This window comes from Notamacropus eugenii, chromosome 4 (assembly GCF_028372415.1).
Source record: "Notamacropus eugenii isolate mMacEug1 chromosome 4, mMacEug1.pri_v2, whole genome shotgun sequence".
NCBI classification, from domain to species: domain Eukaryota; kingdom Metazoa; phylum Chordata; class Mammalia; order Diprotodontia; family Macropodidae; genus Notamacropus; species Notamacropus eugenii.
Genome location: NC_092875.1, coordinates 70067614 through 70089184, shown reverse-complemented (window position 1 = coordinate 70089184; position 21571 = coordinate 70067614). Strand labels below are relative to the sequence as shown.

Genomic DNA, 21571 nt, shown 5'->3' with positions numbered 1-21571 from the left:
ACCTGGGGGTCAAGGGAGATGATCTGAGGGCTGCAGATGTTATTCGCAGTCTCACCTCAGGGCAATCACTTTGCATCCAACATAGGAGGAACCAATGCTGCTTTCCTTGAACAAGGGGCTGAGCTGTCGAGAAAATGAGAAGGGGAATGAGTAATGAGCGGTTCAGCCCCCACGGTGGAGAAGCTGGCATTGCAGGAGTCAGGTGGGACCGGGCCTGTGCAATCTCACCACACGCTGAAGCATTCTCTCCGTGGAATTGAAAATGGGAGAGCCAGGGTGATCCATGGCTTCTGTGTACAGTAGGTTGGTGATGGTGAAGTTCACAGTGAAAAATTTCATGTTCTGGCCACCAGCTGTAACACAGGAGGGAAACAGAAGATCCACGCCTAAGCCCTGGGCACCTCAAACAAACAGACCCACAGACACCCTCTACTTGTTTTGTCCTATTCTTTCCTGGAAACAAAACTCGTGCTCCATGGCCCCACTGACATCCATTTCAAGGAACCTCTACCAGTTCCCAAACCTTCCTTCCCTCGACCACTCCCGTTGCTCTTCTCATCTTCTACTTAAGCAAAGTGAAACACTCCTGGGAAGAAATACTAGGTGTACCCTCTCTACCTGGGCTCCTGGACAACGGTGATGGAGTCAACGTGGTGTCTGCAGGGTAAGGGCTTCTCACAGGAGCTGAGGATAAATCATGAAGAACGGAAATCATTCATCAAACGACAGTGTGGAAAATGTCCTATTGGATGCGCCACAAAACGGATCACCTGCACTTAGTCACAGAATCCCTTGGGGAGGACGCAAAGCAGTGCGTGATGAAGCTCAGAAAGCACAGGAGGAAGCCGATATTTATATAAGAGGCCGCCCCTGGCAAAACTTCTCAGGTTCCGTGCTTCCTGGCTAGAATGACCCAGGCCTTCACTCTCTTTAGGTTTTGCATGGGACACATGGGATCATGTCAAAGAACTATGGGAATATCTTTTGATCACCTGATAGATCAACTGCAAGAAATTCATGTCTTTCTTTTCTGTGTGCGTGTATGAGTGTGTGTGCCTGTGTGTGCCTGTGTGGGCGTGGGGGCGTGTGGGCGTCTGTGGGCGTCTGTATGTGTGTGTGTGTGTGTGTGTGTGTGTGTGCGTGCGTGTGTGTGTGTGTGTGTGTTTTAAGGGGGAGGGCCTTGAAACATGCAACATGCCAAGGTCACCCAGCCAAAATATCACACCAAGTCCCAGATACTGGTTTCCCTTCTTTGGAAGGTGAGTATTTCTTAGAATGAGGTGATTTTTAAGGCTAAAAGCAATTTTCCTTTCCATCATGCTATTCTCTCCCCAGCTTGCATGTGAGATCCAGTGAACATTGCCCAGTGTACTAATCTTGCTCAGTTTCTACCTGTGGTGGCTCCAGTTCCTGACCATGCCTTGAGAGTTGTCAATGACGACACAGTGGGCGTGTCAAAAGCTGCAATACATAGATGATGAACACGTAAATCAATAAACAAACACATAAATTAATGGTGAACGAAAGAATGAAGAGATGAATGAATGGACAGACAGATGGGTAGACGGATTGATGAAGAAACTAATAAATAAAGGAATAAATGAATAGATAGATAGATCGGTCAGAAGCTCAATAAAGAAATGAATGCATGCGTGAATAAGTAAAATAGATGAGTAAATTAATTAGTAGAATAAATAAAGGAGGAAAACAAATGAATGAAGGAGTAGGAGAGGTGACATTGAAAACTAACAGAGAGCACGGTGGCCTAGCATTCTGTCAGGCCATCCCAATCCTAATGACATCATTAATGCAATCTGTCACATGCAGGAAATGCCTCATAAACTGTTTGACACATGACAGAAGGAATGAACGTGGAAGGACACTTTGGCTTGACTTAGCTGCCTGGGTTCTCACAGGGCAAGCTTTTCATGAGGACATGGCTAAAGTGCCCTGCTGGAGACACTGAGCAAGGGACACCATCATGACTTCTCCTTCAGGAAATCTCTTAAAAAGCTGAGCAGCACCGTTCATTCCCCTGATCGTCCCATGGGGATGGCTTGCTAAGTTCTCAACATGGAGCCTCAGACACACAACCTGAAATCCCAAAGAAGGAAGCAGTGTCTCTGGATCATGAAGGTCCACAGGGACACAGAGCTCATTTTTTTCCCACCTGGGACACGGTCTTTCTGGAATTTCCGTGCTAGAAAAGCCCTCACAATGGAACTAGCCCTCTTCTAAAGAGCATTCTGAACACCTTCTGTCTTCATGACGATTTCTAGGGATGGGAAGTTTGCTATGACTCAAGACAGTCAAGGGGCAGATGCGAGGAGGTGGAGAATTCCCTGCGCAAGACCCCACAGCGGGCTAAAGTGAAAGGAACACAGCAATCAAAGACGATATGGATAGCAAAACACTTACTGCTTAAGACTTGCATGGGACGGTATTCCCTGTAACCTGTAAAGCCAAATAACACATAAGAAAGGGAAGGAGATCAGAAAAGAAGGAGAAGGAAACTTGATAGACTCTAGGATGAGATCAAGAATTACCAACATGACTGCTTGCAAGAGGAATCACTTTGCTAAGGACCCATGAATGAAGAGACTGGGAATGAAACCATTTTCAGATTTGAAAATGGAGGAAATGGACACTGGGTGGAGCCACTGCCTTTCCTGCTTCCCCACCCTGAGCCTCAGCCTTTGAAGTCAGCACATGAGTTTGAGTTCTCTGGCCATATCCTTAAGAGAGGGGAGTAGCATTCTTCTGGGCACTTGCTTACTCTGTGCCATGAAGTTCTTCCACGAAGGTAGAGGTAAGAAGGACCCTTATAGCTTTGGGCATTGAGATGGAGCAACGAAAGCCTTGACTTATTTCATTTTGGCTGTGTCCTGGCCTGCAGAAACATAGCAGAAGGCCAAGCCTCCTACTGACTAGCGCAAGACCAGGAAAGAAGCCCTATGCACAAAGGCAATCCCTTAAAGGGCTTGCTCATTCATGGTGGTGCAAGCTTCCAGTAGAAGGAAAAACCCTTCCAACGCCATTCCCACCAAAATGGCATTCAGGTTTGGCAGGAAGCCCTGCCATGAGGGGATTCCCACTGCTTCCTGAGGAAGTGCGTTCCACTTTTGAGTGGCTATAAATCACGGAATTTGTTCCCGTGGTGGGAATCCGGATACATCCCCCAGCAACAGGCACGCATCACTTATAAGCCTGTTCTCTGCAGCCGCTAGAAGGACAGTATGTGCTTTGCTCCACGACAGGCCTCTGAATCTCTCAAGACAATCATTGAACCTCTTTTATTTGCACTCAACTAACCAAGTTCCGTCAAACACTCCTTTGACCACATGGTTTTTGAGTCGTCATCATAACCATTTTCTTTCAGGAGATCCTCTTCCTAGAGTCTGTATCCTCACAATACGTGAGAATATGCATACAGAATAATGTAAACGGGGGCGGATCAAGCCAGAAAACAGTGGGACTACCATCTTCCTCTTCAAAGTGTCTAGATGTATCTTCTTGGGGATCCGATGGATTGTGCCATCAGCCTACTGGATCATGTTGAGATCTCAATCTCCTGAACTTTTGGAGTCTTCTCAGCCTGAATGCTTTCTAGTCATGTGCCCGTCACATCTGGTCAGCCCCAACATGTTCTAATTCTGTATCCATATGTTAACATTACATTTCTGGAAGATCAGCCTCTTCAGCGTGAGGCAGCTTTCCAAACGTAACAGAATTCTAATTCTGACTGTCACCGTTAGCCAGTGTAAGGCACTCCTGGGTTCCTGTGTCCATTTCCTATGTCCATTTTCTTAACAGCTATGATTCTATGCCACTGATTGCTACGACGGGGCCAAGAGCAGAGCTCAGGAGCTGGCACTAAGTGGAACAAGTCAGACAACGAAAAGGAATGGGTCAAGTTAGCCAGGGAGGGAGGCGTGCGTGGGGCCCATTTGGGGCACGTGGCTGGATGAGGGAAGTTTGGGCTCTTGCGGGGTTAGGGCTGGAATCTGAGTGGGGAAAAAAGGAACGATACTAACGCTGGGAATGTGTCGATCTCATTACAGTGCTTAGGCTGGAGAGAAAGGGGTCAATTCTTGCCCCAATGAGGAATCTCACCATCAAGGTAGAAACTTTCTTTGTCCAGAGTGTAAGGGCCCAGTCTGGTGAGGCCATGGGTCTGGTTGCTCAGCTCCCAATAGACCTTTGCTTTGTCGAGAGAGGCACTGGTTGGCGCGCCTTGACGGTTGCACACAGCGTCCACTCCAGTTGCTGAGCCACCCTTCCCAGATCTGTGGAACGAAACAATTGTTGAGGCCCCTGAGCTCCAATGCTGAGAGATTTGCTTGGGGGAGAGACTGGGGACAGTTCAGCTGAGATGAAGTGACCTCAAAGAGACTGAGAGTGAGGTCATGAGGGTGGGAAAACTGCCATTTCTTGTGTGCGGAGGAGGCATGGATAGGCACACATTTCCCTCTGGAGAGGAGTATTTCCACCGGATAGCATTTGTTCCCAATCACGACAGTCAAGGGGAATCACTTGGCTAAGCACCCAGGAATGAAGAGAATGGGAAGGAAACCGTTTTCAGATTTCAAAGTGGAGGAAATGGACACTATGTGGAGCCACTGGCCCTGTTGCTTGCCCACCCTGAGCCTCAGCCAGGAACCTGGGGGTCAAGGGAGATGATCTGAGGGCTGCAGATGTTATTCGCAGTCTCACCTCAGGGCAATCACTTTGCATCCAACATAGGAGGAACCAATGCTGCTTTCCTTGAACAAGGGGCTGAGCTGTCGAGAAAATGAGAAGGGGAATGAGTAATGAGCGGTTCAGCCTCCACGGTGGAGAAGCTGGCATTGCAGGAGTCAGGTGGGACCAGGCCTGTGCAATCTCACCACACGCTGAAGCATTCTCTCCGTGGAATTGAAAATGGGAGAGCCAGGGTGATCCATGGCTTCTGTGTACAGTAGGTTGGTGATGGTGAAGTTCACAGTGAAAAATTTCATGTTCTGGCCACCAGCTGTAACACAGGAGGGAAACAGAAGATCCACGCCTAAGCCCTGGGCACCTCAAACAAACAGACCCACAGACACCCTCTACTTGTTTTGTCCTATTCTTTCCTGGAAACAAAACTCGTGCTCCATGGCCCCACTGACATCCATTTCAAGGAACCTCTACCAGTTCCCAAACCTTCCTTCCCTCGACCACTCCCGTTGCTCTTCTCATCTTCTACTTAAGCAAAGTGAAACACTCCTGGGAAGAAATACTAGGTGTACCCTCTCTACCTGGGCTCCTGGACAACGGTGATGGAGTCAACGTGGTGTCTGCAGGGTAAGGGCTTCTCACAGGAGCTGAGGATAAATCATGAAGAACGGAAATCATTCATCAAACGACAGTGTGGAAAATGTGCTATTGGATGCTCCACAAAACGGATCACCTGCACTTAGTCACAGAATGCCTTGGGGAGGACGCAAAGCAGTGGGTGATGAAGCTCAGAAAGCACAGGAGGAAGCCGATATTTATATAAGAGGCCGCCCCTGGCAAAACTTCTCAGGTTCCGTGCTTCCTGGCTAGAATGACCCAGGCCTTCACTCTCTTTAGGTTTTGCATGGGACACATGGGATCATGTCAAAGAACTATGGGAATATCTTTTGATCACCTGATAGATCAACTGCAAGAAATTCATGTCTTTGTTTTCTGTGTGTGTGTATGAGTGTGTGTGCCTGTGTGGGCGTGGGGGCGTGTGGGCGTCTGTGGGCGTCTGTATGTGTGTGTGTGTGTGTGTGTGTGTGTGTGCGTGCGTGTGTGTGTGTGTGTGTGTTTTAAGGGGGAGGGCCTTGAAACATGCAACATGACAAGGTCACCCAGCCAAAATATCACACCAAGTCCCAGATACTGGTTTCCCTTCTTTGGAAGGTGAGTATTTCTTAGAATGAGGTGATTTTTAAGGCTAAAAGCAATTTTCCTTTCCATCATGCTATTCTCTCCCCAGCTTGCATGTGAGATCCAGTGAACATTGCCCAGTGTACTAATCTTGCTCAGTTTCTACCTGTGGTGGCTCCAGTTCCTGACCATGCCTTGAGAGTTGTCAATGACGACACAGTGGGCGTGTCAAAAGCTGCAATACATAGATGATGAACACGTAAATCAATAAACAAACACATAAATTAATGGTGAACGAAAGAATGAAGAGATGAATGAATGGACAGACAGACGGGTAGACGGATTGATGAAGAAACTAATAAATAAAGGAATAAATGAATAGATAGATAGATCGGTCAGAAGCTCAATAAAGCAATGAATGCATGCGTGAATAAGTAAAATAGATGAGTAAATTAATTAGTAGAATAAATAAAGGAGGAAAACAAATGAATGAAGGAGTAGGAGAGGTGACATTGAAAACTAACAGAGAGCACGGTGGCCTAGCATTCTGTCAGGCCATCCCAATCCTAATGACATCATTAATGCAATCTGTCACATGCAGGAAATGCCTCATAAACTGTTTGACACATGACAGAAGGAATGAACGTGGAAGGACACTTTGGCTTGACTTAGCTGCCTGGGTTCTCACAGGACAAGCTTTTCATGAGGACATGGCTAAAGTGCCCTGCTGGAGACACTGAGCAAGGGACACCATCATGACTTCTCCTTCAGGAAATCTCTTAAAAAGCTGAGCAGCACCGTTCATTCCCCTGATCGTCCCATGGGGATGGCTTGCTAAGTTCTCAACATGGAGCCTCAGACACACAACCTGAAATCCCAAAGAAGGAAGCAGTGTCTCTGGATCATGAAGGCCCACAGGGACACAGAGCTCATTTTTTTCCCACCTGGGACACGGTCTTTCTGGAATTTCCGTGCTAGAAAAGCCCTCACAATGGAACTAGCCCTCTTCTAAAGAGCATTCTGAACACCTTCTGTCTTCATGACGATTTCTAGGGATGGGAAGTTTGCTATGACTCAAGACAGTCAAGGGGCAGATGCGAGGAGGTGGAGAATTCCCTGCGCAAGACCCCACAGCGGGCTAAAGTGAAAGGAACACAGCAATCAAAGACGATATGGATAGCAAAACACTTACTGCTTAAGACTTGCATGGGACGGTATTCCCTGTAACCTGTAAAGCCAAATAACACATAAGAAAGGGAAGGAGATCAGAAAAGAAGGAGAAGGAAACTTGATAGACTCTAGGATGAGATCAAGAATTACCAACATGACTGCTTGCAAGAGGAATCACTTTGCTAAGGACCCATGAATGAAGAGACTGGGAATGAAACCATTTTCAGATTTGAAAATGGAGGAAATGGACACTGGGTGGAGCCACTGCCTTTCCTGCTTCCCCACCCTGAGCCTCAGCCTTTGAAGTCAGCACATGAGTTTGAGTTCTCTGGCCATATCCTTAAGAGAGGGGAGTAGCATTCTTCTGGGCACTTGCTTACTCTGTGCCATGAAGTTCTTCCACGAAGGTAGAGGTAAGAAGGACCCTTATAGCTTTGGGCATTGAGATGGAGCAACGAAAGCCTTGACTTATTTCATTTTGGCTGTGTCCTGGCCTGCAGAAACATAGCAGAAGGCCAAGCCTCCTACTGACTAGCGCAAGACCAGGAAAGAAGCCCTATGCACAAAGGCAATCCCTTAAAGGGCTTGCTCATTCATGGTGGTGCAAGCTTCCAGTAGAAGGAAAAACCCTTCCAACGCCATTCCCACCAAAATGGCATTCAGGTTTGGCAGGAAGCCCTGCCATGAGGGGATTCCCACTGCTTCCTGAGGAAGTGCGTTCCACTTTTGAGTGGCTATAAATCACGGAATTTGTTCCCGCGGTGGGAATCCGGATACATCCCCCAGCAACAGGCACGCATCACTTATAAGCCTGTTCTCTGCAGCCGCTAGAAGGACAGTATGTGCTTTGCTCCACGACAGGCCTCTGAATCTCTCAAGACAATCATTGAACCTCTTTTATTTGCACTCAACTAACCAAGTTCCGTCAAACACTCCTTTGACCACATGGTTTTTGAGTCGTCATCATAACCATTTTCTTTCAGGAGATCCTCTTCCTAGAGTCTGTATCCTCACAATACGTGAGAATATGCATACAGAATAATGTAAACGGGGGCGGATCAAGCCAGAAAACAGTGGGACTACCATCTTCCTCTTCAAAGTGTCTAGATGTATCTTCTTGGGGATCCGATGGATTGTGCCATCAGCCTACTGGATCATGTTGAGATCTCAATCTCCTGAACTTTTGGAGTCTTCTCAGCCTGAATGCTTTCTAGTCATGTGCCCGTCACATCTGGTCAGCCCCAACATGTTCTAATTCTGTATCCATATGTTAACATTACATTTCTGGAAGATCAGCCTCTTCAGCGTGAGGCAGCTTTCCAAACGTAACAGAATTCTAATTCTGACTGTCACCGTTAGCCAGTGTAAGGCACTCCTGGGTTCCTGTGTCCATTTCCTATGTCCATTTTCTTAACAGCTATGATTCTATGCCACTGATTGCTACGACGGGGCCAAGAGCAGAGCTCAGGAGCTGGCACTAAGTGGAACAAGTCAGACAACGAAAAGGAATGGGTCAAGTTAGCCAGGGAGGGAGGCGTGCGTGGGGCCCATTTGGGGCACGTGGCTGGATGAGGGAAGTTTGGGCTCTTGCGGGGTTAGGGCTGGAATCTGAGTGGGGAAAAAAGGAACGATACTAACGCTGGGAATGTGTCGATCTCATTACAGTGCTTAGGCTGGAGAGAAAGGGGTCAATTCTTGCCCCAATGAGGAATCTCACCATCAAGGTAGAAACTTTCTTTGTCCAGAGTGTAAGGGCCCAGTCTGGTGAGGCCATGGGTCTGGTTGCTCAGCTCCCAATAGACCTTTGCTTTGTCGAGAGAGGCACTGGTTGGCGCGCCTTGACGGTTGCACACAGCGTCCACTCCAGTTGCTGAGCCACCCTTCCCAGATCTGTGGAACGAAACAATTGTTGAGGCCCCTGAGCTCCAATGCTGAGAGATTTGCTTGGGGGAGAGACTGGGGACAGTTCAGCTGAGATGAAGTGACCTCAAAGAGACTGAGAGTGAGGTCATGAGGGTGGGAAAACTGCCATTTCTTGTGTGCGGAGGAGGCATGGATAGGCACACATTTCCCTCTGGAGAGGAGTATTTCCACCGGATAGCATTTGTTCCCAATCACGACAGTCAAGGGGAATCACTTGGCTAAGCACCCAGGAATGAAGAGAATGGGAAGGAAACCGTTTTCAGATTTCAAAGTGGAGGAAATGGACACTATGTGGAGCCACTGGCCCTGTTGCTTGCCCACCCTGAGCCTCAGCCAGGAACCTGGGGGTCAAGGGAGATGATCTGAGGGCTGCAGATGTTATTCGCAGTCTCACCTCAGGGCAATCACTTTGCATCCAACATAGGAGGAACCAATGCTGCTTTCCTTGAACAAGGGGCTGAGCTGTCGAGAAAATGAGAAGGGGAATGAGTAATGAGCGGTTCAGCCTCCACGGTGGAGAAGCTGGCATTGCAGGAGTCAGGTGGGACCAGGCCTGTGCAATCTCACCACACGCTGAAGCATTCTCTCCGTGGAATTGAAAATGGGAGAGCCAGGGTGATCCATGGCTTCTGTGTACAGTAGGTTGGTGATGGTGAAGTTCACAGTGAAAAATTTCATGTTCTGGCCACCAGCTGTAACACAGGAGGGAAACAGAAGATCCACGCCTAAGCCCTGGGCACCTCAAACAAACAGACCCACAGACACCCTCTACTTGTTTTGTCCTATTCTTTCCTGGAAACAAAACTCGTGCTCCATGGCCCCACTGACATCCATTTCAAGGAACCTCTACCAGTTCCCAAACCTTCCTTCCCTCGACCACTCCCGTTGCTCTTCTCATCTTCTACTTAAGCAAAGTGAAACACTCCTGGGAAGAAATACTAGGTGTACCCTCTCTACCTGGGCTCCTGGACAACGGTGATGGAGTCAACGTGGTGTCTGCAGGGTAAGGGCTTCTCACAGGAGCTGAGGATAAATCATGAAGAACGGAAATCATTCATCAAACGACAGTGTGGAAAATGTGCTATTGGATGCTCCACAAAACGGATCACCTGCACTTAGTCACAGAATGCCTTGGGGAGGACGCAAAGCAGTGGGTGATGAAGCTCAGAAAGCACAGGAGGAAGCCGATATTTATATAAGAGGCCGCCCCTGGCAAAACTTCTCAGGTTCCGTGCTTCCTGGCTAGAATGACCCAGGCCTTCACTCTCTTTAGGTTTTGCATGGGACACATGGGATCATGTCAAAGAACTATGGGAATATCTTTTGATCACCTGATAGATCAACTGCAAGAAATTCATGTCTTTGTTTTCTGTGTGTGTGTATGAGTGTGTGTGCCTGTGTGGGCGTGGGGGCGTGTGGGCGTCTGTGGGCGTCTGTATGTGTGTGTGTGTGTGTGTGTGTGTGCGTGCGTGTGTGTGTGTGTGTGTTTTAAGGGGGAGGGCCTTGAAACATGCAACATGACAAGGTCACCCAGCCAAAATATCACACCAAGTCCCAGATACTGGTTTCCCTTCTTTGGAAGGTGAGTATTTCTTAGAATGAGGTGATTTTTAAGGCTAAAAGCAATTTTCCTTTCCATCATGCTATTCTCTCCCCAGCTTGCATGTGAGATCCAGTGAACATTGCCCAGTGTACTAATCTTGCTCAGTTTCTACCTGTGGTGGCTCCAGTTCCTGACCATGCCTTGAGAGTTGTCAATGACGACACAGTGGGCGTGTCAAAAGCTGCAATACATAGATGATGAACACGTAAATCAATAAACAAACACATAAATTAATGGTGAACGAAAGAATGAAGAGATGAATGAATGGACAGACAGACGGGTAGACGGATTGATGAAGAAACTAATAAATAAAGGAATAAATGAATAGATAGATAGATCGGTCAGAAGCTCAATAAAGAAATGAATGCATGCGTGAATAAGTAAAATAGATGAGTAAATTAATTAGTAGAATAAATAAAGGAGGAAAACAAATGAATGAAGGAGTAGGAGAGGTGACATTGAAAACTAACAGAGAGCACGGTGGCCTAGCATTCTGTCAGGCCATCCCAATCCTAATGACATCATTAATGCAATCTGTCACATGCAGGAAATGCCTCATAAACTGTTTGACACATGACAGAAGGAATGAACGTGGAAGGACACTTTGGCTTGACTTAGCTGCCTGGGTTCTCACAGGGCAAGCTTTTCATGAGGACATGGCTAAAGTGCCCTGCTGGAGACACTGAGCAAGGGACACCATCATGACTTCTCCTTCAGGAAATCTCTTAAAAAGCTGAGCAGCACCGTTCATTCCCCTGATCGTCCCATGGGGATGGCTTGCTAAGTTCTCAACATGGAGCCTCAGACACACAACCTGAAATCCCAAAGAAGGAAGCAGTGTCTCTGGATCATGAAGGCCCACAGGGACACAGAGCTCATTTTTTTCCCACCTGGGACACGGTCTTTCTGGAATTTCCGTGCTAGAAAAGCCCTCACAATGGAACTAGCCCTCTTCTAAAGAGCATTCTGAACACCTTCTGTCTTCATGACGATTTCTAGGGATGGGAAGTTTGCTATGACTCAAGACAGTCAAGGGGCAGATGCGAGGAGGTGGAGAATTCCCTGCGCAAGACCCCACAGCGGGCTAAAGTGAAAGGAACACAGCAATCAACGACGATATGGATAGCAAAACACTTACTGCTTAAGACTTGCATGGGACGGTATTCCCTGTAACCTGTAAAGCCAAATAACACATAAGAAAGGGAAGGAGATCAGAAAAGAAGGAGAAGGAAACTTGATAGACTCTAGGATGAGATCAAGAATTACCAACATGACTGCTTGCAAGAGGAATCACTTTGCTAAGGACCCATGAATGAAGAGACTGGGAATGAAACCATTTTCAGATTTGAAAATGGAGGAAATGGACACTGGGTGGAGCCACTGCCTTTCCTGCTTCCCCACCCTGAGCCTCAGCCTTTGAAGTCAGCACATGAGTTTGAGTTCTCTGGCCATATCCTTAAGAGAGGGGAGTAGCATTCTTCTGGGCACTTGCTTACTCTGTGCCATGAAGTTCTTCCACGAAGGTAGAGGTAAGAAGGACCCTTATAGCTTTGGGCATTGAGATGGAGCAACGAAAGCCTTGACTTATTTCATTTTGGCTGTGTCCTGGCCTGCAGAAACATAGCAGAAGGCCAAGCCTCCTACTGACTAGCGCAAGACCAGGAAAGAAGCCCTATGCACAAAGGCAATCCCTTAAAGGGCTTGCTCATTCATGGTGGTGCAAGCTTCCAGTAGAAGGAAAAACCCTTCCAACGCCATTCCCACCAAAATGGCATTCAGGTTTGGCAGGAAGCCCTGCCATGAGGGGATTCCCACTGCTTCCTGAGGAAGTGCGTTCCACTTTTGAGTGGCTATAAATCACGGAATTTGTTCCCGTGGTGGGAATCCGGATACATCCCCCAGCAACAGGCACGCATCACTTATAAGCCTGTTCTCTGCAGCCGCTAGAAGGACAGTATGTGCTTTGCTCCACGACAGGCCTCTGAATCTCTCAAGACAATCATTGAACCTCTTTTATTTGCACTCAACTAACCAAGTTCCGTCAAACACTCCTTTGACCACATGGTTTTTGAGTCGTCATCATAACCATTTTCTTTCAGGAGATCCTCTTCCTAGAGTCTGTATCCTCACAATACGTGAGAATATGCATACAGAATAATGTAAACGGGGGCGGATCAAGCCAGAAAACAGTGGGACTACCATCTTCCTCTTCAAAGTGTCTAGATGTATCTTCTTGGGGATCCGATGGATTGTGCCATCAGCCTACTGGATCATGTTGAGATCTCAATCTCCTGAACTTTTGGAGTCTTCTCAGCCTGAATGCTTTCTAGTCATGTGCCCGTCACATCTGGTCAGCCCCAACATGTTCTAATTCTGTATCCATATGTTAACATTACATTTCTGGAAGATCAGCCTCTTCAGCGTGAGGCAGCTTTCCAAACGTAACAGAATTCTAATTCTGACTGTCACCGTTAGCCAGTGTAAGGCACTCCTGGGTTCCTGTGTCCATTTCCTATGTCCATTTTCTTAACAGCTATGATTCTATGCCACTGATTGCTACGACGGGGCCAAGAGCAGAGCTCAGGAGCTGGCACTAAGTGGAACAAGTCAGACAACGAAAAGGAATGGGTCAAGTTAGCCAGGGAGGGAGGCGTGCGTGGGGCCCATTTGGGGCACGTGGCTGGATGAGGGAAGTTTGGGCTCTTGCGGGGTTAGGGCTGGAATCTGAGTGGGGAAAAAAGGAACGATACTAACGCTGGGAATGTGTCGATCTCATTACAGTGCTTAGGCTGGAGAGAAAGGGGTCAATTCTTGCCCCAATGAGGAATCTCACCATCAAGGTAGAAACTTTCTTTGTCCAGAGTGTAAGGGCCCAGTCTGGTGAGGCCATGGGTCTGGTTGCTCAGCTCCCAATAGACCTTTGCTTTGTCGAGAGAGGCACTGGTTGGCGCGCCTTGACGGTTGCACACAGCGTCCACTCCAGTTGCTGAGCCACCCTTCCCAGATCTGTGGAACGAAACAATTGTTGAGGCCCCTGAGCTCCAATGCTGAGAGATTTGCTTGGGGGAGAGACTGGGGACAGTTCAGCTGAGATGAAGTGACCTCAAAGAGACTGAGAGTGAGGTCATGAGGGTGGGAAAACTGCCATTTCTTGTGTGCGGAGGAGGCATGGATAGGCACACATTTCCCTCTGGAGAGGAGTATTTCCACCGGATAGCATTTGTTCCCAATCACGACAGTCAAGGGGAATCACTTGGCTAAGCACCCAGGAATGAAGAGAATGGGAAGGAAACCGTTTTCAGATTTCAAAGTGGAGGAAATGGACACTATGTGGAGCCACTGGCCCTGTTGCTTGCCCACCCTGAGCCTCAGCCAGGAACCTGGGGGTCAAGGGAGATGATCTGAGGGCTGCAGATGTTATTCGCAGTCTCACCTCAGGGCAATCACTTTGCATCCAACATAGGAGGAACCAATGCTGCTTTCCTTGAACAAGGGGCTGAGCTGTCGAGAAAATGAGAAGGGGAATGAGTAATGAGCGGTTCAGCCCCCACGGTGGAGAAGCTGGCATTGCAGGAGTCAGGTGGGACCGGGCCTGTGCAATCTCACCACACGCTGAAGCATTCTCTCCGTGGAATTGAAAATGGGAGAGCCAGGGTGATCCATGGCTTCTGTGTACAGTAGGTTGGTGATGGTGAAGTTCACAGTGAAAAATTTCATGTTCTGGCCACCAGCTGTAACACAGGAGGGAAACAGAAGATCCACGCCTAAGCCCTGGGCACCTCAAACAAACAGACCCACAGACACCCTCTACTTGTTTTGTCCTATTCTTTCCTGGAAACAAAACTCGTGCTCCATGGCCCCACTGACATCCATTTCAAGGAACCTCTACCAGTTCCCAAACCTTCCTTCCCTCGACCACTCCCGTTGCTCTTCTCATCTTCTACTTAAGCAAAGTGAAACACTCCTGGGAAGAAATACTAGGTGTACCCTCTCTACCTGGGCTCCTGGACAACGGTGATGGAGTCAACGTGGTGTCTGCAGGGTAAGGGCTTCTCACAGGAGCTGAGGATAAATCATGAAGAACGGAAATCATTCATCAAACGACAGTGTGGAAAATGTCCTATTGGATGCGCCACAAAACGGATCACCTGCACTTAGTCACAGAATCCCTTGGGGAGGACGCAAAGCAGTGCGTGATGAAGCTCAGAAAGCACAGGAGGAAGCCGATATTTATATAAGAGGCCGCCCCTGGCAAAACTTCTCAGGTTCCGTGCTTCCTGGCTAGAATGACCCAGGCCTTCACTCTCTTTAGGTTTTGCATGGGACACATGGGATCATGTCAAAGAACTATGGGAATATCTTTTGATCACCTGATAGATCAACTGCAAGAAATTCATGTCTTTCTTTTCTGTGTGCGTGTATGAGTGTGTGTGCCTGTGTGTGCGTGGGGGCGTGTGGGCGTCTGTGGGCGTCTGTATGTGTGTGTGTGTGTGTGTGTGTGTGTGTGTGCGTGCGTGTGTGTGTGTGTGTGTGTTTTAGGGGGGAGGGCCTTGAAACATGCAACATGCCAAGGTCACCCAGCCAAAATATCACACCAAGTCCCAGATACTGGTTTCCCTTCTTTGGAAGGTGAGTATTTCTTAGAATGAGGTGATTTTTAAGGCTAAAAGCAATTTTCCTTTCCATCATGCTATTCTCTCCCCAGCTTGCATGTGAGATCCAGTGAACATTGCCCAGTGTACTAATCTTGCTCAGTTTCTACCTGTGGTGGCTCCAGTTCCTGACCATGCCTTGAGAGTTGTCAATGACGACACAGTGGGCGTGTCAAAAGCTGCAATACATAGATGATGAACACGTAAATCAATAAACAAACACATAAATTAATGGTGAACGAAAGAATGAAGAGATGAATGAATGGACAGACAGATGGGTAGACGGATTGATGAAGAAACTAATAAATAAAGGAATAAATGAATAGATAGATAGATCGGTCAGAAGCTCAATAAAGAAATGAATGCATGCGTGAATAAGTAAAATAGATGAGTAAATTAATTAGTAGAATAAATAAAGGAGGAAAACAAATGAATGAAGGAGTAGGAGAGGTGACATTGAAAACTAACAGAGAGCACGGTGGCCTAGCATTCTGTCAGGCCATCCCAATCCTAATGACATCATTAATGCAATCTGTCACATGCAGGAAATGCCTCATAAACTGTTTGACACATGACAGAAGGAATGAACGTGGAAGGACACTTTGGCTTGACTTAGCTGCCTGGGTTCTCACAGGACAAGCTTTTCATGAGGACATGGCTAAAGTGCCCTGCTGGAGACACTGAGCAAGGGACACCATCATGACTTCTCCTTCAGGAAATCTCTTAAAAAGCTGAGCAGCACCGTTCATTCCCCTGATCGTCCCATGGGGATGGCTTGCTAAGTTCTCAACATGGAGCCTCAGACACACAACCTGAAATCCCAAAGAAGGAAGCAGTGTCTCTGGATCATGAAGGCCCACAGGGACACAGAGCTCATTTTTTTCCCACCTGGGACACGGTCTTTCTGGAATTTCCGTGCTAGAAAAGCCCTCACAATGGAACTAGCCCTCTTCTAAAGAGCATTCTGAACACCTTCTGTCTTCATGACGATTTCTAGGGATGGGAAGTTTGCTATGACTCAAGACAGTCAAGGGGCAGATGCGAGGAGGTGGAGAATTCCCTGCGCAAGACCCCACAGCGGGCTAAAGTGAAAGGAACACAGCAATCAAAGACGATATGGATAGCAAAACACTTACTGCTTAAGACTTGCATGGGACGGTATTCCCTGTAACCTGTAAAGCCAAATAACACATAAGAAAGGGAAGGAGATCAGAAAAGAAGGAGAAGGAAACTTGATAGACTCTAGGATGAGATCAAGAATTACCAACATGACTGCTTGCAAGAGGAATCACTTTGCTAAGGACCCATGAATGAAGAGACTGGGAATGAAACCATTTTCAGATTTGAAAATGGAGGAAATGGACACTGGGTGGAGCCACTGCCTTTCCTGCTTCCCCACCCTGAGCCTCAGCCTTTGAAGTCAGCACATGAGTTTGAGTTCTCTGGCCATATCCTTAAGAGAGGGGAGTAGCATTCTTCTGGGCACTTGCTTACTCTGTGCCATGAAGTTCTTCCACGAAGGTAGAGGTAAGAAGGACCCTTATAGCTTTGGGCATTGAGATGGAGCAACGAAAGCCTTGACTTATTTCATTTTGGCTGTGTCCTGGCCTGCAGAAACATAGCAGAAGGCCAAGCCTCCTACTGACTAGCGCAAGACCAGGAAAGAAGCCCTATGCACAAAGGCAATCCCTTAAAGGGCTTGCTCATTCATGGTGGTGCAAGCTTCCAGTAGAAGGAAAAACCCTTCCAACGCCATTCCCACCAAAATGGCATTCAGGTTTGGCAGGAAGCCCTGCCATGAGGGGATTCCCACTGCTTCCTGAGGAAGTGCGTTCCACTTTTGAGTGGCTATAAATCACGGAATTTGTTCCCGCGGTGGGAATCCGGATACATCCCCCAGCAACAGGCACGCATCACTTATAAGCCTGTTCTCTGCAGCCGCTAGAAGGACAGTATGTGCTTTGCTCCACGACAGGCCTCTGAATCTCTCAAGACAATCATTGAACCTCTTTTATTTGCACTCAACTAACCAAGTTCCGTCAAACACTCCTTTGACCACATGGTTTTTGAGTCGTCATCATAACCATTTTCTTTCAGGAGATCCTCTTCCTAGAGTCTGTATCCTCACAATACGTGAGAATATGCATACAGAATAATGTAAACGGGGGCGGATCAAGCCAGAAAACAGTGGGACTACCATCTTCCTCTTCAAAGTGTCTAGATGTATCTTCTTGGGGATCCGATGGATTGTGCCATCAGCCTACTGGATCATGTTGAGATCTCAATCTCCTGAACTTTTGGAGTCTTCTCAGCCTGAATGCTTTCTAGTCATGTGCCCGTCACATCTGGTCAGCCCCAACATGTTCTAATTCTGTATCCATATGTTAACATTACATTTCTGGAAGATCAGCCTCTTCAGCGTGAGGCAGCTTTCCAAACGTAACAGAATTCTAATTCTGACTGTCACCGTTAGCCAGTGTAAGGCACTCCTGGGTTCCTGTGTCCATTTCCTATGTCCATTTTCTTAACAGCTATGATTCTATGCCACTGATTGCTACGACGGGGCCAAGAGCAGAGCTCAGGAGCTGGCACTAAGTGGAACAAGTCAGACAACGAAAAGGAATGGGTCAAGTTAGCCAGGGAGGGAGGCGTGCGTGGGGCCCATTTGGGGCACGTGGCTGGATGAGGGAAGTTTGGGCTCTTGCGGGGTTAGGGCTGGAATCTGAGTGGGGAAAAAAGGAACGATACTAACGCTGGGAATGTGTCGATCTCATTACAGTGCTTAGGCTGGAGAGAAAGGGGTCAATTCTTGCCCCAATGAGGAATCTCACCATCAAGGTAGAAACTTTCTTTGTCCAGAGTGTAAGGGCCCAGTCTGGTGAGGCCATGGGTCTGGTTGCTCAGCTCCCAATAGACCTTTGCTTTGTCGAGAGAGGCACTGGTTGGCGCGCCTTGACGGTTGCACACAGCGTCCACTCCAGTTGCTGAGCCACCCTTCCCAGATCTGTGGAACGAAACAATTGTTGAGGCCCCTGAGCTCCAATGCTGAGAGATTTGCTTGGGGGAGAGACTGGGGACAGTTCAGCTGAGATGAAGTGACCTCAAAGAGACTGAGAGTGAGGTCATGAGGGTGGGAAAACTGCCATTTCTTGTGTGCGGAGGAGGCATGGATAGGCACACATTTCCCTCTGGAGAGGAGTATTTCCACCGGATAGCATTTGTTCCCAATCACGACAGTCAAGGGGAATCACTTGGCTAAGCACCCAGGAATGAAGAGAATGGGAAGGAAACCGTTTTCAGATTTCAAAGTGGAGGAAATGGACACTATGTGGAGCCACTGGCCCTGTTGCTTGCCCACCCTGAGCCTCAGCCAGGAACCTGGGGGTCAAGGGAGATGATCTGAGGGCTGCAGATGTTATTCGCAGTCTCACCTCAGGGCAATCACTTTGCATCCAACATAGGAGGAACCAATGCTGCTTTCCTTGAACAAGGGGCTGAGCTGTCGAGAAAATGAGAAGGGGAATGAGTAATGAGCGGTTCAGCCCCCACGGTGGAGAAGCTGGCATTGCAGGAGTCAGGTGGGACCGGGCCTGTGCAATCTCACCACACGCTGAAGCATTCTCTCCGTGGAATTGAAAATGGGAGAGCCAGGGTGATCCATGGCTTCTGTGTACAGTAGGTTGGTGATGGTGAAGTTCACAGTGAAAAATTTCATGTTCTGGCCACCAGCTGTAACACAGGAGGGAAACAGAAGATCCACGCCTAAGCCCTGGGCACCTCAAACAAACAGACCCACAGACACCCTCTACTTGTTTTGTCCTATTCTTTCCTGGAAACAAAACTCGTGCTCCATGGCCCCACTGACATCCATTTCAAGGAACCTCTACCAGTTCCCAAACCTTCCTTCCCTCGACCACTCCCGTTGCTCTTCTCATCTTCTACTTAAGCAAAGTGAAACACTCCTGGGAAGAAATACTAGGTGTACCCTCTCTACCTGGGCTCCTGGACAACGGTGATGGAGTCAACGTGGTGTCTGCAGGGTAAGGGCTTCTCACAGGAGCTGAGGATAAATCATGAAGAACGGAAATCATTCATCAAACGACAGTGTGGAAAATGTCCTATTGGATGCGCCACAAAACGGATCACCTGCACTTAGTCACAGAATCCCTTGGGGAGGACGCAAAGCAGTGCGTGATGAAGCTCAGAAAGCACAGGAGGAAGCCGATATTTATATAAGAGGCCGCCCCTGGCAAAACTTCTCAGGTTCCGTGCTTCCTGGCTAGAATGACCCAGGCCTTCACTCTCTTTAGGTTTTGCATGGGACACATGGGATCATGTCAAAGAACTATGGGAATATCTTTTGATCACCTGATAGATCAACTGCAAGAAATTCATGTCTTTCTTTTCTGTGTGCGTGTATGAGTGTGTGTGCCTGTGTGTGCGTGGGGGCGTGTGGGCGTCTGTGGGCGTCTGTATGTGTGTGTGTGTGTGTGTGTGTGTGTGTGTGTGCGTGCGTGTGTGTGTGTGTGTGTTTTAGGGGGGAGGGCCTTGAAACATGCAACATGCCAAGGTCACCCAGCCAAAATATCACACCAAGTCCCAGATACTGGTTTCCCTTCTTTGGAAGGTGAGTATTTCTTAGAATGAGGTGATTTTTAAGGCTAAAAGCAATTTTCCTTTCCATCATGCTATTCTCTCCCCAGCTTGCATGTGAGATCCAGTGAACATTGCCCAGTGTACTAATCTTGCTCAGTTTCTACCTGTGGTGGCTCCAGTTCCTGACCATGCCTTGAGAGTTGTCAATGACGACACAGTGGGCGTGTCAAAAGCTGCAATACATAGATGATGAACACGTAAATCAATAAACAAACACATAAATTAATGGTGAACGAAAGAATGAAGAGATGAATGAATGGACAGACAGACGGGTAGACGGATTGATGAAGAAACTAATAAATAAAGGAATAAATGAATAGATAGATAGATCGGTCAGAAGCTCAATAAAGAAATGAATGCATGCGTGAATAAGTAAAATAGATGAGTAAATTAATTAGTAGAATAAATAAAGGAGGAAAACAAATGAATGAAGGAGTAGGAGAGGTGACATTGAAAACTAACAGAGAGCACGGTGGCCTAGCATTCTGTCAGGCCATCCCAATCCTAATGACATCATTAATGCAATCTGTCACATGCAGGAAATGCCTCATAAACTGTTTGACACATGACAGAAGGAATGAACGTGGAAGGACACTTTGGCTTGACTTAGCTGCCTGGGTTCTCACAGGGCAAGCTTTTCATGAGGACATGGCTAAAGTGCCCTGCTGGAGACACTGAGCAAGGGACACCATCATGACTTCTCCTTCAGGAAATCTCTTAAAAAGCTGAGCAGCACCGTTCATTCCCCTGATCGTCCCATGGGGATGGCTTGCTAAGTTCTCAACATGGAGCCTCAGACACACAACCTGAAATCCCAAAGAAGGAAGCAGTGTCTCTGGATCATGAAGGCCCACAGGGACACAGAGCTCATTTTTTTCCCACCTGGGACACGGTCTTTCTGGAATTTCCGTGCTAGAAAAGCCCTCACAATGGAACTAGCCCTCTTCTAAAGAGCATTCTGAACACCTTCTGTCTTCATGACGATTTCTAGGGATGGGAAGTTTGCTATGACTCAAGACAGTCAAGGGGCAGATGCGAGGAGGTGGAGAATTCCCTGCGCAAGACCCCACAGCGGGCTAAAGTGAAAGGAACACAGCAATCAAAGACGATATGGATAGCAAAACACTTACTGCTTAAGACTTGCATGGGACGGTATTCCCTGTAACCTGTAAAGCCAAATAACACATAAGAAAGGGAAGGAGATCAGAAAAGAAGGAGAAGGAAACTTGATAGACTCTAGGATGAGATCAAGAATTACCAACATGACTGCTTGCAAGAGGAATCACTTTGCTAAGGACCCATGAATGAAGAGACTGGGAATGAAACCATTTTCAGATTTGAAAATGGAGGAAATGGACACTGGGTGGAGCCACTGCCTTTCCTGCTTCCCCACCCTGAGCCTCAGCCTTTGAAGTCAGCACATGAGTTTGAGTTCTCTGGCCATATCCTTAAGAGAGGGGAGTAGCATTCTTCTGGGCACTTGCTTACTCTGTGCCATGAAGTTCTTCCACGAAGGTAGAGGTAAGAAGGACCCTTATAGCTTTGGGCATTGAGATGGAGCAACGAAAGCCTTGACTTATTTCATTTTGGCTGTGTCCTGGCCTGCAGAAACATAGCAGAAGGCCAAGCCTCCTACTGACTAGCGCAAGACCAGGAAAGAAGCCCTATGCACAAAGGCAATCCCTTAAAGGGC

At 47.7% G+C, this 21571-nt stretch overlaps 1 protein-coding gene across 10 annotated transcripts in view; it reads right to left on the bottom strand.

The window, feature by feature from the left end:
- LOC140499854 (uncharacterized) overlaps window positions 1-21571 on the bottom strand; it is a 262845-nt gene that overhangs the window by 28580 nt on the left and 212694 nt on the right. For all 10 annotated transcript variants that reach the window (XM_072601753.1, XM_072601754.1, XM_072601752.1 and 7 more), the window contains 29 exons: window positions 21009-21044; window positions 19983-20051; window positions 19217-19282; window positions 18827-18951; window positions 18654-18721; window positions 18054-18226; window positions 16359-16394; window positions 15333-15401; window positions 14567-14632; window positions 14177-14301; window positions 14004-14071; window positions 13404-13576; window positions 11709-11744; window positions 10683-10751; window positions 9925-9990; window positions 9535-9659; window positions 9362-9429; window positions 8762-8934; window positions 7067-7102; window positions 6041-6109; window positions 5277-5342; window positions 4887-5011; window positions 4714-4781; window positions 4114-4286; window positions 2419-2454; window positions 1393-1461; window positions 619-684; window positions 229-353; window positions 56-123 (listed from right to left, as the gene is read on the bottom strand). In XM_072601753.1, the coding sequence (XP_072457854.1) occupies window positions 56-123; window positions 229-353; window positions 619-684; window positions 1393-1461; window positions 2419-2454; window positions 4114-4286; window positions 4714-4781; window positions 4887-5011; window positions 5277-5342; window positions 6041-6109; window positions 7067-7102; window positions 8762-8934; window positions 9362-9429; window positions 9535-9659; window positions 9925-9990; window positions 10683-10751; window positions 11709-11744; window positions 13404-13576; window positions 14004-14071; window positions 14177-14301; window positions 14567-14632; window positions 15333-15401; window positions 16359-16394; window positions 18054-18226; window positions 18654-18721; window positions 18827-18951; window positions 19217-19282; window positions 19983-20051; window positions 21009-21044 (2512 nt within the window). The remainder of the gene's footprint in view (window positions 1-55; window positions 124-228; window positions 354-618; window positions 685-1392; window positions 1462-2418; window positions 2455-4113; window positions 4287-4713; window positions 4782-4886; window positions 5012-5276; window positions 5343-6040; window positions 6110-7066; window positions 7103-8761; window positions 8935-9361; window positions 9430-9534; window positions 9660-9924; window positions 9991-10682; window positions 10752-11708; window positions 11745-13403; window positions 13577-14003; window positions 14072-14176; window positions 14302-14566; window positions 14633-15332; window positions 15402-16358; window positions 16395-18053; window positions 18227-18653; window positions 18722-18826; window positions 18952-19216; window positions 19283-19982; window positions 20052-21008; window positions 21045-21571) is intronic.